General features: G+C 38.7%; 1 protein-coding gene across 1 annotated transcript in view; it reads right to left on the bottom strand.

The window, feature by feature from the left end:
* Positions 1–18,149, bottom strand: part of Wdr33 (WD repeat domain 33) — a 56,359-nt gene extending 38,210 nt beyond the window's left edge. Inside the window, exons 1-2 of the mRNA XM_067791723.1 lie at positions 17,420–18,149; positions 17,073–17,342 (exon numbers count right to left, since the gene is read on the bottom strand). Coding sequence (XP_067647824.1) covers positions 17,073–17,342; positions 17,420–17,758 — 609 coding nt within the window. The 5' untranslated portion in view covers positions 17,759–18,149. The remainder of the gene's footprint in view (positions 1–17,072; positions 17,343–17,419) is intronic.
* Between the last annotated feature and the right edge of the window lie 1,101 nt (positions 18,150–19,250).

Here is a 19,250-nt window from a genome sequence, read left to right as displayed (position 1 = left end):
GGTGGTCGTAAACGCAGAGCAGAAGGTGATCAGCAAATATCCAAGACCACTCAATCGTTAAACTAAATCGAGTCAGCCGCATGGGGCGACAGCTGGCTCCCGCAATTGAATGCCCCATAATCTCTATCTCGCAGATTGGAAGAAGATCGAGCAATCTTACTGTTGGAGGACATGTGGACGGAAAGGAACGGTTACTGACTGTAGATACGGGTGCATCTCATTCCATCATTCCAGCGGATTTAGTCAACAAAAAGATAAGACCATTGCTTGGAGCAAGATTACGTACAGCCACGGGAGAGGACACCCAGGTAATTGGAGAAGTAGAATGTGAAGTCGCAATTGGGAACGTCACGGCAGTACACAATTTTATAGTGGCAGAAATTGTTGATGAAATCATAATTGGAGTGGACTTCTTAATCGACCAGGGCATCAAGATCGACATGCAAAGCAAGACAATGCGATATAAAAACATGGATGTACCACTTAATTTCGGCTACGAGAGAGGCTACAGCAGTAAACGAGTGCTGGTGGAAGAGAGTCAGCAAATACCACCAAAATCCGAAGCAGTCATCTGGGCAAAGGTTGATGGAGATTGTGGGACAAACAAATTGTGGGTTGTCGAAGCAGCAAACAAATCAGCACTAAACATACTTGTAGGAAAAACCCTGGCTATGACAAAACAAGATGGACGTATTCCGGTAAGAGTACTCAATGAGTTCAAGTCACCACTCAAACTGACTAAAGGAGCTATTTTGGGAAGATGCTAAGAGGCTGAAGTAGTTATTAACTGTGAACAGCTCCAGGAACACGTTTCAGCTAGTAATACTGATCTTTCAAATGACATCACGGCATGGATGCAGGGGCTAGAGGAAGCATATCAGAGTAAGGCAAAACAACTGCTCCTAAAGTACGCGAACATATTTGACCAGGATGATTCTAAACCAGGCCGCACCAACGTTGTGAAACATCAAATTGACACTGGAGATGCGAGGCCGATCCGTCAAGCTCCACGTAGTGTTCCACTGGCGAAGCGGGAAGTTGTGAGTCAAATCATTCAAGAAATGAGCGACAGCGGCGTCATCGAACCATCATCTAGTCCATGGAGCTCACCGGTAGTACTTGTAAAAAAGAAGGATGGAAAAATGAGGTTTTACGTGGACTACCGGAAGTTGAATGACGTAACGAAAAAGGATAGCTACCCATTGCCAAGAATTGACGACACTCTGGACTCGCTATCTGGTACGAAATGGTTTTCCACGCTGGACTTGAAAAGCGGCTACTGGCAAGTGGAGGTGAAGGAGGAAGATAAAGAGAAAACAGCCTTCAGTGTCGGTGATGATCTTTGGCAATTTACAGTGATGCCTTTTGGACTTTGTAATGCACCAGCTACTTTTGAGAGACTCATGGACCAGGTACTGAAAGGACTACATTGGAAAACATGCTTGGTGTACCTGGACGACATCATCGTATTGGGCAAGAACTTTGATGAACATCTTAAGAACATGGAGGAAGTTTTCCAGAGAATAGCTGGCGCTGGTCTGAAGTTAAGTCCCAAAAAGTGTGCGCTGTTTAAAAAGGAAGTCAATTTTTTGGGTCACAAGGTAACGACAGAGGGCATCTGCACTGCGAACGAAAAAATAGAGGCTGTAAAGGATTGGCCAAGACCACAGAACCTACATGAATTGAGAAGTTTTCTTGGGCTGTGCACATATTACCGCCGATTTGTACCAAATTTTTCCAGCGTAGCCCATAGCCTCCATGAGCTTACAAGAAAAAACAAAGCTTTTGAATAGATGAAGGAGGAAGAAGTGGCTTCCCAAACATTGAAGGAGCGTTTGTGCACTGCCCCAATGTTAGCATATCCGATTCCAGGAGCAACATTTATTCTAGATACAGATGCAAGTGGATATGCTATAGGAGGCGTTTTATCACAACTGGTCGATGGACAGGAGAAGGTAGTTGCATATTACAGCCGTTCGATTGGAAAACCAGAGAGGAACTACTGTGTTACGCGGAGAGAGCTGTTGGCATTGGTAGAGTGCATTAAACATTTTCACAAATACCTCTACGGCCAGCGATTCCGTGTCAGGACAGATCACGCAGCGTTGAAATGGCTTCTGCAGTTCCGTAATCCGGAAGGACAATTGGCACGGTGGATCGAGCGACTACAAAGCTATGACTTTTCCATTGAGCATCGAAAAGGTAGTACCCATGGAAATGCTGATGCAATGTCACGAAGACCATGTAGTCTGGAATGCAAGCACTGTTCAAAAGCCGAGGCTAAAGAAGACATTATAGATGTCCGGCTAATGAATATAACATGTACAGATGAATGGGACAAGGAACAGCTAAGAAAGTGCCAGCTAGAAGATGCAGATCTGTCACGTGTTATGCAAGGGCTAGAACGAAATGAAAGACCAAACAGAGAAGAGATGTCAGCAGAGAGTCCCATTGCGAAGTCATACTGGGCACAGTGGAATAGTTTAGAATTGATATCCGGTTGCCTTCATCGAGTATGGGAGAGTGAGGATGGTCAATGCAAGAAGAAACTGATAGTTCTTCCCAGAAAGAGGATTCCTGACGTGCTCAGCGAGCTGCATAATGGTCCAAGCGGAGGTCATCTTGGAATCACGAAGACGCTCGAGAAGATTAAACAGAGATTCTATTGGGTTGGTTGCCGTCAGTCGGTCACCGAGTGGATTGCCAACTGCGAGGTTTGCAACAGAGCGAAAGGGCCCAGAACACGAAGTCATGGCCAGATGAAGCAATATAACTCAGGTGCGCCATTTGAAAGGATCGCCATGGATGTCGCAGGTCCATTTCCTACTAGCAACCGCGGAAACAAATACGTACTGGTGGTTATGGATTATTTCAGTAAATGGCCAGAGGTATACCCAATCCCAAACCAAGAAGCAGAAACAGTAGCAGAAGTGGTTAAAAACGAATGGGTTGCAAGGTATGGTGTACCAATGGAGTTACATTCTGACCAAGGCAGGAATTTCGAATGTGCTGTGTTCCAGGAAATGTGTAAGTCATTGGGCATTCGAAAAACACGGACAACTGCATTGCATCCTCAATCCGATGGTAAGGTAGAACGATTCAATAGAACATTGGAGGAGCACTTAAGGAAAGTAGTAGACAAGTACCATAAAGAATGGGATATCCGCATACCATTATTCTTGATGGCTTACCGATCATCAGTGCATGAGACAACGGGCCAAACCCCTGCAAAAGTAATTTTTGGCAATGACCTTAGACTGCCAGCTGATTTGAAGTTTGGGATAGATGCCAATGCGGAGAGAAATGTCAGGAAATCCACTAGTGATTTGGAAGAAGAGCTAAGAGAAATACATGATCGGATAAGGCAACGAACAAAGATTATGAGTGACAAGATGAAAGCCAGATATGATAAAGCAATTAATTCAGAAGGTTTTCAAGAAGGAGACTTGGTGCTGTTATACAACGCACAACGTAAAAAAGGTTTGTCCCCGAAATTGCAGTGTAATTGGGAAGGCCCATACAAAGTTGTAAAACGGATCAACGATGTAGTGTACCGCATACAAACCATCGGTAAACCACGAACCAAAATGAAAGTGGTCCATTTGGAAAGGCTGGCAACGTTTAGATCGAGAGATTTGTCTGATCGGGACGATCAGACTTAGGTGGAGGGCAGTGTCACGGATATTAGCATCACTAAGTTATCCCATCACTAAGGCGATGCTAAGGCCATGCCAAGCAGTATTTACGTTAATAATCAAATCAAGTATACACATATATAAGGCACAGACAGATGCATTTACTTATACGCCTATGTGCGCGGGAGAGACTGTAAACTACAAACATTCACATCAATAATTCAATCTTTATGTATCTACATAAACGAATAAATAATTGCGTCTACACATATGTACCATGTATGAATACGAGCAGCGGAGAGTCAATGCGCAAACACATGCATATATCTGAGAAGTTTGAGAGCTACTGGACTAGTAGATTCTGGAAGCGCCTAAAAGATGTATAAAATTGTGCAATTTTAGTTATAGCTGAGAAGTTTGAGAGCTCATGGACAATGCTAGTACATTCTGGAAAAATGCGAACGAGGAAACCAAAGGGTATAAAAGGCAACAGATGTAGAGGCGCTGCAATTCAGTTTGAGTTGAGCAATCAATCAGTTATTGATTAAGCACGCGATCTGGCGGCCAATAGTAGTTTAATTTGAGTTATCAATCAGTTTGGTTATTAAGCCAGCGAGTAGCAAAGTATAAGTGTTATTGTGAAGTACTTTAATAAAGGCCATTTTTCCATTATTCAATATTGGAGTTATTTATTCAACAGTTTAGTGATTCGAACTTAGCAGAGGATTGCAAATAAGAGGATTTGCAAGTAAATTCGTTACAATATGCCTTAAAAATGTCTGCAAGCGTTCAGACTGTTCTTCAGCGTGTGCGTGGCCATGACAGGAAAAGTACCGTTGTTGGCTAAAAGGCATGTACAAAAGAGACTTCGATTTGCCAAAGAACATTTGAACTGACCTTTGGCTAAATGCCGCACCAATTTATTTTCGAACGAAGATTGTCATGTCTGGTGGAAAACGATCACGCCAATATGTAAAACGGCCACCTAATACCGAATACCATCCAAAGTATACAGCAATGAAGGTTCCAGTTTTTGTTGTTGTTGTTTTTGTAGCGATAAGGTTGCTCCCCGAAGGCTTTAGGGAGTGTTATCGATGTGATGGTCCTTTGCCGGATACAGATCCGGTACGCTCCGGTAACACAGCTCCATTAAGGTGCTAGCCCGACCATCTCGGGAACGATTTATATGGCAACATTAAACCTTCAGGCCATCCCTCCCTCCCCACCCCCAAGTTCCATGAGGAGCTTGGGGTCGCCAGAGCCTCGTCTGTTATTGAAACGGGATTCGCCGCTCGAAGGTGAGGTTGACAATTGGGTTTGGAAAAGCTATATATTGCGCTGGCAACCTGAAAAGGTTGCGCTACACAACCCCTTAAATCTGGTGTTTTAGTCGACAGGCATACCTACCGCGGGTATATTCTAACCCCCTAACCCGCTGGGGTGAAGGTTCCAGTATTATTGTTCAGCATGATTTTCTTGGCTACATGTGTGGCCCATTCATTGGATATTTACTATTTATCTTGTTCATTAATGACATTAGCTCTTGCTTCTCATCTACAAAATTTCTGCTTTATGCTGATGATCTCAAGATCTATTCTGAGATCAGTTGTTATAATGATGTCGTTGTTCTTCAATCTGAGATTAATAAGCTTTATATGTGGTGTGTTAAGAACCGTCTTTTCCTTAATATAAGTAAGTGACACACTGTGACGTATGGTAAACTGCTGAGGCCGCTTCATACCTCCTATCATATTGCAGACACTTTTCTTCGAACGACTCTTGAGGTTAAAGACTTGGGGGTATACTTCGACTCAAAGTTTAATTTTAACACTCACGTCAGCTTCACAATTTCTAAGGCGCTTTCAATGCTTGCTTTTGTCAGACGCCATTCCGCAAACTTCTCTGACCCCTACACACTCAAAGTTTTATATACGTCCTTTGTGCGGTCCAAACTTGAGTATGCGGCTTTCATTTGGCGGCCTTACCACGCAGTTCACATCAACCGCCTGGAGCGGGTTCAAAAAATCTTTATGAGCTTCGCGCTTATTTCATTACGATTCTCTGAACCGATCCCGTCTTATGAGTCTCGATGCCAACTAATATCCTTACTATCCCTAAACAATCGCAGAATTCTTTTGGCCTGGTTGTTCATTTTCGATCTTTTCACGGGCAAAATTGACTGCGCGTTGCTTCTTGAAAGACTTCGCTTAAATACTCCCTGTAGAAGTAGGGCTGAGTAGAACTGTTTATAACTCAAAAGCGCCTATTAACAGAGCCCTATCAGAAATAAATTGCTTCTCAAGTGTTTTGGATATTGATTTCCCCGACTCAAAATACGCTTTTCAACTTAAACTAAAAAATTACTTAATCTGTAATAATATAAATTCTTTTTGCTAGTGTTTTCCATAGCTTAATATAAGCTGGTTTCTGTAATTTAGTCATAAGTGTCTGTACTAAACATTTGTTACTAGACTAAATAAATAAATACAGAAAGACATCATGCTGTCATATGCCATAGACGAAATGCCACTTGCTTGGACATTACAAGACAACGACCCGAAATATACGATACAAAGCACCCCCAGCGAGTTAGGGGGTTAGAATATACCCGCGGTAGGTATGCCTGTCGAGGCGACTAAAATACCAAATAGATTCAAGGGGTTGTGTAGCGCAACCCTTTCAAGGTGCAATACAGTGGACCCTCGGTTAATGAACGCCCCGCATAACGAACATTTCGCATAACGAATACATTTTTTTGGGAAAAAAGTTTCGCTTTACGAACGAAGTCTCGCATAACAACCTAAACAGGGGAAACCCCGAATTCACATTATTGGGCTGTCTGAGTTTAGCTTTTGCTTCATAGTTCAGAATTTTGTTTTATTTTAGTGCAGAATTGTTCGTAAAATTAACAAGACGTGTTGAAACATACAAATTTTTTATTTTTAATTTTGCTTTTATAAAAATTGCAAAATAACTAACATAAAATGCCCTCAAAAAAAAATTCGGAAAAGGAGAAAAATACAAGGACCAAAATAACTATTGAAATGAAACTCAAGATCATTCAAAAACATAAAGGAGGTTTGGGTGTGGCTGATTTAGGACGTGCGTTCAACTTGTCGAAATCAACGATTTCTACTATCCTCAAGAATCAGGACAAGCTTGAGGTGCTAAACGCTTCAAAGGGAGTATCAAGAGTTTCTTCGCAACGACCACAAATTCTCGATGATGTTGAAAGATTGCTTTTGATATGGATTAACGAAAAGCAAATGCAAGCTGACACAATTTCGCAGAATATAATTTGTGAGAAGGCTAAAACGATATTCACTACTCTGATTGAAAAGTCGCCAGGAACATCAACAGCAAGAAGGGAAGACTTCAAAGCAAGTAAGGGGTGGTTCGAGAATTTCAAAAAACGTACTGGTATTCACGCTAAGGCTGCCGAGAGTTATGTAGGCGAATTCAAGAAGCTTGTGGATACTGAGGGTTACTTGCCCCAGCAGGTGTTTAATTGCGACGAAACGGGTCTTTTTTGGAAAAAGATGCCCAAGCGAACTTACATAACAGTAGAGGAGAAAGCAATGCCCGGCCATAAGCCAATGAAAGACCGCCTTACTTTGCTTTTTTGTTCCAATGCAAGTGGCGACTTGAAAATAAAACCGCTACTTGTCTATCATTCAGAGAATCCACGTGCCTTCAAAAAGCATAATGTTGACAAGAGTAAGCTAAATGTCATGTGGAAGTCGAACAGTAAAGCTTGGGTGACACGTGTTCTTTTTACTGAGTGGATCAATAATGTTTTTGGCCCCTCTGTGCTGAAATATTTGATTGAGATGGATTTGCCTCTTCGTGTCCTGCTTATTATGGATAACGCTCCTTCACATCCACCAAGTTTACAAGATGAACTCATTGAAGAGTTTAAATTCATCAAAATTCACTTTTTGCCACCTAATACAACCCCATTGCTTCAGCCCATGGATCAGCAAGTGATTTCTAACTTCAAGAAGCTTTACACAAAAGAACTTTTCCAGCATTGCTTTGACGTGACTGAAAAAACAAATCTTACTCTAAAAGAGTTTTGGAAAGATCACTTCCACATTGTTGCCCGTCTCAAAATTATTGATAAGGCATGGAAAGGCGTTACTAAGAGAACACTCGAATCTTCCTGGAAAAATCTTTGGCCCGACCGCTTTGCCGAATGCACATTTGAAGGACTCGACGTAGTATCTACGGATCCAATAACCAACGAAATAATATTTTTGGCTGACCGTATTGGGCTAGAGGTGGATGGAAATGACATCGCTGAACTTGTGGCAGAGCACAGTGAAGATCTGACTACCGACGAGCTTATAGAATTGCAATGTGATTTACAACAAGATGTTAAGAAGCAAACTTTATCAGACGAGGAGATAACCGAAGAACAGCAACCGTCTAGTGCAATCAGAGAAATGCTCAAAGCATGGGAGTTTGTGGCATCATACGTTAAAAAGCATCACCCCAGTCAGACAGCGGCAGTACGTGCAACAGAATTATTCAACGATAATGCTGTGTCCCATTTTGAACAAATTTTGAAGGGACGTCAGAAACAAACGACTCTAGACAGTTTTTTGCTTAATGTAGATTAATAATGCTAGGTACTAGGTTTCTTTCAATAAAAATTCAAATTGAAACATATAAGACTGTATTTTTTTTCGACCTGGAACGCATTATTTTAGTTTACATTGATTCTTATAGGAATAATGGTTTTGCTTAACGAACGTTTTGCATAACGAGCAAGATGCTAGAACCAATTGTGTACGTTAACCGAGGGTCCACTGTATATAGCTTCTCCAACCCAATTGACAACCTCATCTGTCCGTGGCGAATCCTGTTTCATTAACAGCCGAGGCTCTAGCGACCCCGAAATCCTCATGGATCTGGGGGTGGGAGGGCGATATGGCCTAGAAGGTCGCATGTGGTCATACCAAATCGTTTCCGAGATGGTCGGGCTTGGTACCGGAATGTACCGGATCTGCATCCGGCAAAAGACCGTCAACATCGATAACACTCCCCAAGGCCTTTGGGGAGTTTCCTTATCGCTACAACAATATATGAGCAAAGTAGCAAAAAGATGGCTTGAGGAAAACCAAATCAATATCATGGAATGGCCGCTACAGTCACCAGACATAAATCTAATTGAAAATTTGTGGGTTGTTGTCAAGGTCGCCAGCTTACACCTAATACGCAGTTACGAAAAGATGTAAAAAGCGCATGAGAGTCGATTTCGGTTGAAAGATGTCCAAAATTGATCGACTCAATGCCAGGCCGCTGTGGTACAATTCTAAAGAATATGGGTCATCCAATTAAATACTAATTTAAATATCCAGTGTAAAAAAAACCACCATTATATAAATGTTATGTCAAAATTTCACAATTTGTTACACTACTAAGTTTTTATCCGCGCGAAATTCGCTGCAGTTTTTCTAAATATTTGTTTATCTTATTAAAATCAGATAATGATTGAAATTCTTTAACGATTTGATTTGTCAGATATTTTGGCTATAAGAGTGGAAAAAATTTTTTTTATATAGAAGCGATTGCAGGTAACCTTTTAATTCATTATTTTTCAAGTATGTCCACTACTAAGATTTTGACCGCTGCTGTATTTTGGCTTCTTGTATATTCTCGTAAAACCCAGTATTTTTGCGACTAATTAGGTGGATTTAAATTTATTTTTTATTTATTTATTTATTTAAAGTCGACACAAACACAAAGCGATCGACTAATTATTGTAATAAAACTGTTCTTCGGCGTGTAAATGCAGAGCCATCATTAAAATTAAAAAGTTTAAAAGAGGTACATAGAAAATTAGTATGTTATAAAAATTTGGCAACGCATTGCATAATGTTTTATTTAAGTGTGCCCAGTAGGGGGCCATCGTGAGGAGCTCAGAAGGGAGCTTACGCGAGATGCTCATAAAGGAGTATGGCAGTATGTAAAGCGGCAAACAAACATTCAAGGCTATGCAGTTGTACAAATCATTGTAACGTGAGCACCAACGACGCAGGGGACTATTTCTAGCAAAATATTGCCGGCATAGAGGTAAATGAAAAGGCACAAAATGTCTGGAGGCCATAGCAGGAACAGCAAAATTTAGTTGACTGACTAGGTCAGGAGAGTCAATCACGCTAATGATGAGCTTATGAATGAACATACCGCCGAGTAAAGCTCTACGATTTTCTAGAGATGGCAAATTAATTAAAATAAGCCTATTTCTGTATGGTGGAAGACGCGTACTTGAATCCCAGTTGAGACCTCGTAATACAAAAATTAAAAACTGTCTCTGGACCGACTCAATCCGATTTATATGGCTTTGATAGGTCGGAGACCAAACATATGAACAATACTCGAGAATGGGACGTACCAGCGAGATATAAAGGACCTTGGTGAAATAAGGGTCATAAACTTTTAGCCCAACGTTTGATAAATCCTAGTACACCAGTTGCTTTGTTAATAGTGGTAGAGATATGAATGTTGAAACTTAATTTCGGATCAAAAATAACACCTAGATCAGTTACAACAGATATCCGCTCCAAAGGGTTGCCGTTAAGTATATAAGATGTCAGGGCCGGCCTTACCCGGTGAAATGCCATTTGCTTGCATGTAGAGCAATTCAAAAAAAAGTAAATTTGCAGTACTATTTAAATCAAATGTCCTATGTACAGAGTTATCCAAAATGGTATTTAAATACTTTCCTCACTTATGCTCTGTCGACCATTTTTTGATTTCTTGCCAAAATATTGATTTTACCTGAAAGTTTTGTATGCTTAATTATGTATATTTTTCTCACAGGAATTGGAAAGTTGGGAAAATTTCAATCAAATTGACAAAGGTTCAGCAAGGATCAAAAATGTGATACATACATGGCGTATACGTAATTTTTCGATGAATGATTCAAAATTGAAGAGTTGCGGTTATTCTAATAATCTAAATAAATCAACTATTCGAATTGTGAAATTCGATCAATAAATGTACAAAAATCTAAAATCGAATAATCTTATACTCGATTAATTGAGTAATTCGAATATTTTTAACCATCAACATCGATAACACTCCCATACTACTCTAAATTACACAAATATGACACAGAATCTAGGCAATTGTAAAATCTACCTTCGATGGTTAATAAAACAGCAGAAACGTCCGGATTAATAATCTTAATACTTTATTCTTCAGTCGTCAAATCATTAATGAACCGGAAGTCCACCATCTTCTCTTTTCTTCCTTCACAGTGATGTATTTTTTTTGCTTATTCTATTAATTAGTTGACATGGTTGCATTTATGATCTTACAACTCGGCCAGCCTGAAACTGTATCGACCTCGATACATTATCTTAATTTCTATTTTTACTGTCATACATTTCTTAATCTGATACAATTCGCTATTTGTGTTCAGAGTTACACCTCGCACTGTATTGACCTTGATACATTATAACTTAATTTCTATCTTCACTATCGTACATTTCTTAACCCAGATAACCCTAAAAGTTACTCAGGCGAAAACTTTTGATTTTTTTTGGAAATGTCTGTTTAAAACCGCTATAGAAAGAGACTCTGATACTTTTTTTTTAATTTTTTTTTTTTATTATTTTAGATGTGTACTATATATAGTACATTAGGAATATAAGGGATAAAAACATATTTTTATTTATTGGAATGGAAGTTTACAAAACACTTTGTATGCACTCAAATATTGCATCTTACACCTCTTGTAGTGGTTTTTTGATGGCAATATCCACATCGGGTTTGTTTTTCCTGTGGCTCTACAAGATGATCCATACGGTCATAGCGAATCTCGGCTTATTTAGGGCAACTTGGATGGCCTTTTTATAGGTTGATTGCTTTCGATGGGCAGTCAGCAGCATGGTAGCCACTACACGCCTAAAGCTCAGTTGGTCAAAACTTCCGCCCCGTTCGCGATGTATGATCCAAGCGTTTTGGAGCGCCATATCAATGCAGTGGGCTAGCAAAGGCAGGTACCATTTGCCCCTCATTGAAGTTCTATACAAGCTTATATTTTGGTCAGAACGTTCCACTCCTCCCATGTTAGAGTTATACATGTAAATCAAATGCGGTTATTCTACATATATAACGGTATGTTATGGTCCGACTCATCCGATGAGCTTTCAGGCCCGGCTGAACTAAAATTTTATTTCTGCTGGCGCTTGCAGTTGGGCAGATGGAAAATTATTTACGCCGAAAGCTTGCATTAACTGGAGGAAACAACACCACTTCTTCGATGTCGCCAGTGTTTTCTTCACCATCTTCCAACAAAACAACAACCTCATGAAGCCAGAGACCCCTGCAAAAAAATAGATCTTGTAGACACCTATCTTCCTAATGTCTTATATGTAGTACACTAATATTTGCTCATTTTTACTACTAATTAATTTTTAGCTATAATTTTACACATTTAAAAACTCGTTTATTTCTCTATAATTTTTTAATAAAAACATATATTTTTTAAATTTTATGATATAAATTTTAACTCACTTTTGAAATGGTATGTTATACTTTTGCATTTTTCAAAATTAGTAATTTTCTGAATAAGACAACGAGCACTTCTCTCACTGAGGGACTGTAAACACTTACTAACGGTGTTGCGCAATTTCTACTGCATGCAAAAATACATCCCGGTTATTTCCTGGCCATCGGGCGCGTGCGTGAATCGACATGAAATTGGTGTACTACATATAGTACATCAGGGTTATCTGGGTTAATCTAATACCTAATCTAATACAATTCGCTATTTGTGTTCAGAGTTACCGCTCGGCCAATCTGACACTGTAATCGACCTCGATACAGTATAACTTAATTTCTAACAAATATTGGTCTGATTCTACTGTGAAATATTTTCTTTGAAAACGGCTCACTAATACCTCCAACTCATCAAGTGTTTTGGCCGGTAACAGTATATGTGCATTTGGCACTACATTGCTATGCTGTCTATTATGAAATCGGTGATTTCTGTTTCGCATGTTTGCCCGTTTTCCTATTGCCTGCATCAATAGAACGTAGCAATGTAATGACTCGCTCTTTTTGTCCCACTTGCGTCTTGCGAACATCTTGTAAACTTCGTTCCTCTGTATCGGCACGTCAAATTCCGTCACAAGAGCCTTTTTTAACTCGGCATCGCTTAACGCTTTGGTGGTGGTAAGGAAAACGTTGGCTGTTCCCACCAGGCAGCGACGAAAAGCCAGCAATTTAAATCGTTTGTCTACTCTTGACGACTTCATTACTTCTTCGAAATCTTGAAGAAAATGTCCCACCGTCAATGATATATCATCACCACTGAACTTGGGTATAGCATGCTCTATATCGGCAAAATCCAGTCTACGTTGCTGTTGTACCCCAGTACTAGCTCTTAGCTCGTCGATTTCTTTCATTAATTTTAACAATTCCATACGTTTTCGTAGCGCCACCAGTTCATCATCCACACTTATGGTCGTGGCTCTTGCGTCAATTGGGGCAGAGTTTGATGGGGCGGCAGCAAAAACATCGTGAACGGCAGGTGTTGAATTGAATTCAACCAAAACATCGGTAGTAAAGACAGTTGGAACGGCAGTGGTGGCAGTATGAACGGCGGTGACGGCAGTGGCGGCAGAGCATACGGTAGCGGCGGCAGAATATACGGCAGTGGCAGCAGCGAAAACATCGTGAACGGCAGGTCTTGAATTGAATTCAACCAAAACATCGGTAGCAGAGGCAGTTGGAACGGCAGTGGGGGGCAGAAGACTCAATAGAAACGGCAGCGTTTATCTCAATCATTTCGTCCGAAATGTTCTCCAATATATTTGAGTTCGGAGTGGTATTCATCTTATTTGCGGAGCTATTATCTCCAACGCCAACTATATTATGCAGTAATCTGCGTAATTGTATAATGTTGGCAGTAGGAGGAAATTCCACATTATTTTCAGTTAGAATTTTATAATGCTTTCTCGAGCATCCATTTTACAAAATAGTTGTTTATAATAGTGCGCGAGGTTCGTTAACACACCTGAGATGTAATTTCTACCTTCTATGGTTAATAAAACAGCAGAAACGTCCGGATTAATTATCTTAATACTTTATTCTTCAGTCGTCAAATCAATAATGAACCGGAAGTCCACCATCTTCTCTTTTCTTCCTTTACGGTGATGTATTTTTGCTTATTCTATTAATTAGTTGCCATGGTTGCATTTATGATCTTACACAATAAATATTAATGTGTCAAAAGAGAAGCCGCTGGATAGCAAAAAATATTTTAAAAAAATCATAGACATACCATGGCGCAATGATACAAGGTGGCAGCATGGGACAGCTGATTATAAACTTTTTTTATTTGATTTGATACATCAACTTCCGGTGCAGTACGATTTTGACATTTGTCCATCGAATTTACAAAAACAAAGTACATGAAATTTGTATTTATGTTTGTTGGTATGTCACCATGCTGCCACCTTGTATCGTTCCGCTATGAGACATACATACATATGTGGCCACTGTCATAATTTGGGTAAATCATGGGATTCAATTACTAGAGGTTTGTTCTCCAATGATGACAAATCTTTGGCACTCCCAAATTGAAAGATCTGGAAGGGTTGCTTTTACGAAGTAAGGAAAACGGGGAATAATTCAATCCCCTTCAGTGAAAATTGTAGTAGAAAAGTATCTTTGGTAGTATATTAGTAGTGATAATAAATTTGTAAATGCCAAAAGTTTTTGGGGAAATAATTTATTTTCTACTAAATTGTAATGTACTTATATTTAATCTGTTATGTCACCCATTTTATTATACTATGCATTTCTGACAGATGGTAAATGTCACCTGCTGGCGGAAATGCAGCCAACTTCGCTTTTGCTCTAGGGCCTTCTTCTTCCGGTGACAGCGATACGCAGAGGTTGTTCAAACAAAAATAAAGCAAAAGAAATAAATCAAATCGTTTTAAATTAAAAGAAACAAATTGCAAAATATTTCGTGAATTATTTGTCTCGTTATTGGCCGTTAGTGTTTAGAAAAACTGAATTTTATTTTTTGGTTGAGCTCAAGGCCGATTTTCTTAAATAAAACTCTTGGATGTGTATTTTACTTTGTTTTTATTTTTCAATATTTCGACTTCAGACTGATATAAGTATTTCGTGAATTGATAAAGTTATGTTGGTTTGGTCATTCTTTCAGAAATTGTTTTAAGAATGCCTTACGATAGGATTTTATTCAAAAATGCACTATCTCAAAATTTGTTTCAAAAACTCCCTATATGAGCATAAGTTCAATGCATTTTGTCATAAGAGGGAGTTAATAAAAAGCATTCTGAGATAAGACGTTCTTCAATCTAACTCTAATATAGGGAGGTTTTGTGACAAATCCTGAATTGGGAAATTTTTGAAAAATATTTTGAGATAGCACGAAAATGGCTTATTGTCTTAGAACTTTATATTCCTACCTTGACTTTGACAGAAGAGTCAATCTTTTGTGTGGTCCTGCAGCACACGGAGTATTCACCTTTTTATTCTTCCAAAACTCTTCCTTTAAGTATTTATGGAAGCGTTCCGGATAAACCATTAAGTTAGAATATTCGGAATACGTTCATTTGATACCACCTCACGAGGTCTGAATATAACAAATAAGTATATACATAATATTCCAAATATAAACCGATTCCCCAAGTTCTTAAATGGAGACGAATGTTCCGAACATACGGAATTAATAGAACGTATTGACCTCGATAACAATAATTCGAAGGCAGAAATAAAAATTTTACTCGTTCAAAAGATATTGACGAAAACTCGAAAAATGACCCATGGTTGCGATGGCGGCCTTCGGCCGTGTTTATAAAAAATTGCCCTGGCCGGTCTACCATTGAGGTGGAATCAAAATTAAATGCGTGCAAAATCTCTTTGTACACAAAATCTTTTTCAGTGCACAAAAACATTACAACATCCACATGAAAATTGCAAACTTCAACTGCAAATATCTCCGGACAAAGATACAATTTTTCTTTTCCGCCTTCGGATTATTGTTGTCGAGGTCACCTCTGTGGATATTTTTGGACGCGTATTAGCAGTAGACTCCTGTTCAAGATTTTTACATGAATAAGTTAACATGCCCAATGAGTAAATTTCGTTATGGCATCTCCATTATATACTAATCACATTTTTATGTGAATCAATTTTTTTTTTTTTTGACGTTGAACGATGAATTTTGAATTGATTTAGGTTTCGTATATTTACAGGTTTACGAAAGTGCACGATTTCTGGATGTCCTCACTTTTCATAAAATTACCTATGTTCAATGTTCAGCCATACTAATAAATCGAGGCATAGATAATAAATTCACTATAACACTAAAAAAAATGTTCTAAGGAATTATGCAGTTCAGTACTTATCGGGTATTTGAAACTGATTGCTTCTATTTCTACTAATATTTTTCGAAAACTCGCAAAGAAGCAACACTGTTAACTTATGTCAAATCGATTTGGGAGCAAAATGACTGCAATTGTCAAAAAATGTGTCTGTCGAGCAAACCTCTTGTGATTGAATCATGCAATTACATTACATTTCCTACTTTTGTTTTAAATTTCATGTGACTCTAGTACATAATACTTCTATTTTTGTTTGCCAGCGTAAGTAATTGAAAGAAATGTTTTTTTTTTTTTTTGTCAGTTAGTTTATGAGCGGAACTCAATACTACTGCTTTTTATGTAGCATATCCTTGCGAGAAAAATCGAGAAATTCAACGAACTAATTGGACCTTATCAATACGGCTTCAGACCTGATAAATCTACTATAGAGCAACTCTTTACGATACGCCATATTCCAAAGAAGATTCAGAAATTATTCATATCGGCGCACCTATGTGGAAGCAGAGGCATTTCGGATTGTTCTTTCAAGTAACGGCGAAAATTGCCTAGGTGGTTAAGCGGTGATTTCTTCTAAAAACTCCTAAATATTATTTTTATGGAAACTCAAAATTACGAAAGGTAGAAAATCTAAAAATACAATTTGACTGGAATTGTCATAGCAAACTACAATACTTAGAAAGGTACTTGCACGAGGTAATCGACTACGACAAATACTCGGTACTTGAGCAAAGTATTCGGGTATGTACTCTTGTTACTCGTATCGCAACAGCACTAGGTGGCACATAGGTAAATAGATTTTTTAAAATTTTAGGAATAGCTGCTCAAACTTTGCCGGAGAACGGTATACTTTGTCATAAAAGTAATACTACTACAACAAACTCGAACACACCCTAAGTGATTGGAGTCGTAAAAGGACCGAATCATACCTAACAACCTATGACTGTAAATTTACCTATGATACGACTTATTACAACTGTCAAATGAAATTTTAGTCTCGGATTATAACTTAAATTGAGACACTAAATCAATAAACTATATATTTCAGTACTATTTTACTCACCTGTAGTATGGTCTCAAAATTGAAAGTTAACCCATTCCACAATGTAAATTCACCTGAACTCGCTCCTGTCACCAGGCGTCTGCCCTCTGGGGTCCAGGCGAGTGTAAAAATTGGACAACGCATTTTATTCGTGGCAGTTTTTACAAACCGAGTTGTGACTGCATTAGATGGATTATCTAAGTAACTGGACGGTGGTAGAAGTTCGGGTACGTAAATACTTTCAGGTTGTGGTGCATGTCGATCACGATGATCGCGAACCCAGAGACGTGTCTGTAAAGAAAACAAAATGATGATTGCTATTAAATCGCAACACAAATATGTATGTATATATTAATAATGCAATTTACCTCTAACGCTTTTACAATTGAAGCATTGTAATCAACCGTTTTACGCATAACACTTTTTCGTAAACGTTTGCCATCAAAATCATCCTGAGTCATTCCAAATGGTCTTTGAAAACCTCCAGGAGTGAAAGGTTTAAAATATGGATGACCAGGCTTACCAGAACCACCATGGTGTGAATGATGATAGTGATTTCGAAAATGTGAGCCATAAGGGCCACCACTTGATTGTGACTGCGGTAGTAGTGTAGCATTTGTGGCTAAAGCTGAAGGTGCAGTCAGTTGAGGTGGTGGTTGCGAGACATCAGTATGTGGTAGCGATGGGGGTGGTTGTTGGAATTCCATATTTTTATACAATATCTAGTGGATAGTCAGTGGAAAATGCCACAAGAGCTAATTTTATTGCGGCTAGATTCTGTTTTTAGTGCACATTCGCTATATTATTCTATTTGATTTTGCAAACGCATTGACAAAACAAGCAAACGTCCCTTTTTTCTTCTATACACACGCTTCTCTTCAATGCTATAGGTAGACACGTTAGCGACTACCACGTTTTCAACGCCAATTATAGAGAACTTTAGAATTATAAACGTTTAATGTTAGATCCTGCTGGTATGTTATAAATTACTGTGCACCATTTCTCTATTGCAGTTATAAATTAATTATATTTTATCAAATTTTATAAACGAATACTGCAACGAAGAAAACTCGTGAAAATCTTTAACGTCTCCAAAATGAAGTTAGCTGCAGTTGCTTTCTTTTTTTCATCTTTTTGCACATCTCATTCCAACAAGGTGACTCAGATACAAAAAAAGGTTAAGTCTAGAACAACAAATGAAAGCGCAGTTATTTAAAGCCCCGACACATAAGCAGTTTTTCAAATAGATGAGTTTAACACATGTTTATGCCTTTTGAGTAGTGTGCACGTATTTTTATGGAGAACGGTAGATTAAACGACACTGGCGCCAACTGAGATGGAAAAGTAGCCAACTCTCAAATTTTGTTTCAAGCAAACCATAAGAAGAAGAATTTGGCATTTGCTTCTGCTAAGGGTGTTGGCACTACTTACAAGTGTAATTATTTTTCCCATTCGTTGGTAACTTTTCTAACATTTTTCACAACTAAAAACTGCAATTCATTCCGGTCTAGTATTTTCGCGTGAGCGGACGTGCTGTGTCATCCTCGGTTTAACGTATATTTTCGGGCTTTTTTGAGTTGAGTGGAAAATTAAAATAGGCCTCAAGGTTGGATTCGGTGCCCGCCTCGAGCGTTTTGGGGGAGTTAAGAGATGCGATACCCCCTGACCGGAGTTAGGATGTTATTCTTGCATTCCTAACAGGATTCAAAAATTCGTTGAAAAAACATGGCGTCTAGCCACATATAGAGAACAATACACATCTATATAGAAGTGAAAAAACGTGGCGTATAGCCACATAAGGAGAACAATACAAATTTATATAGAAGGAAATTCTCGAATTTTCCTTAAACAAAGAAAATTGAAACTAGAATTATAAAAGTACATTAAAAAATTGGCGATGGCATTGTAGCTTTCGAGCTGGCCAAATAATTAGAATCTTATTCGACATTCATCCGGTATTATTATATACGCGCAATGAAGTAACTTAAATATAAAAAAAAAAACTGCAATATAACAATCGAATACGACATAAAATATGTTAGCAAGTATTTTTGTTGTATCGGGAGTATGTTTATAACAGTGCTTCGCGAAATTTTGTATGTGAATGGGCAAGGGGAAATAAACTTCAATTGCCAAGTCTGAAGTTCCTTCATATTTACAAACGCAACATCTTGGTTCATTCAAAGATTATCGAAAAGT

The sequence above is a fragment of the Eurosta solidaginis genome, chromosome 1, assembly GCF_040869045.1.
Source record: "Eurosta solidaginis isolate ZX-2024a chromosome 1, ASM4086904v1, whole genome shotgun sequence".
Classification (NCBI taxonomy): domain Eukaryota; kingdom Metazoa; phylum Arthropoda; class Insecta; order Diptera; family Tephritidae; genus Eurosta; species Eurosta solidaginis.
This window is presented reverse-complemented; position numbering and strand designations above follow the sequence as displayed.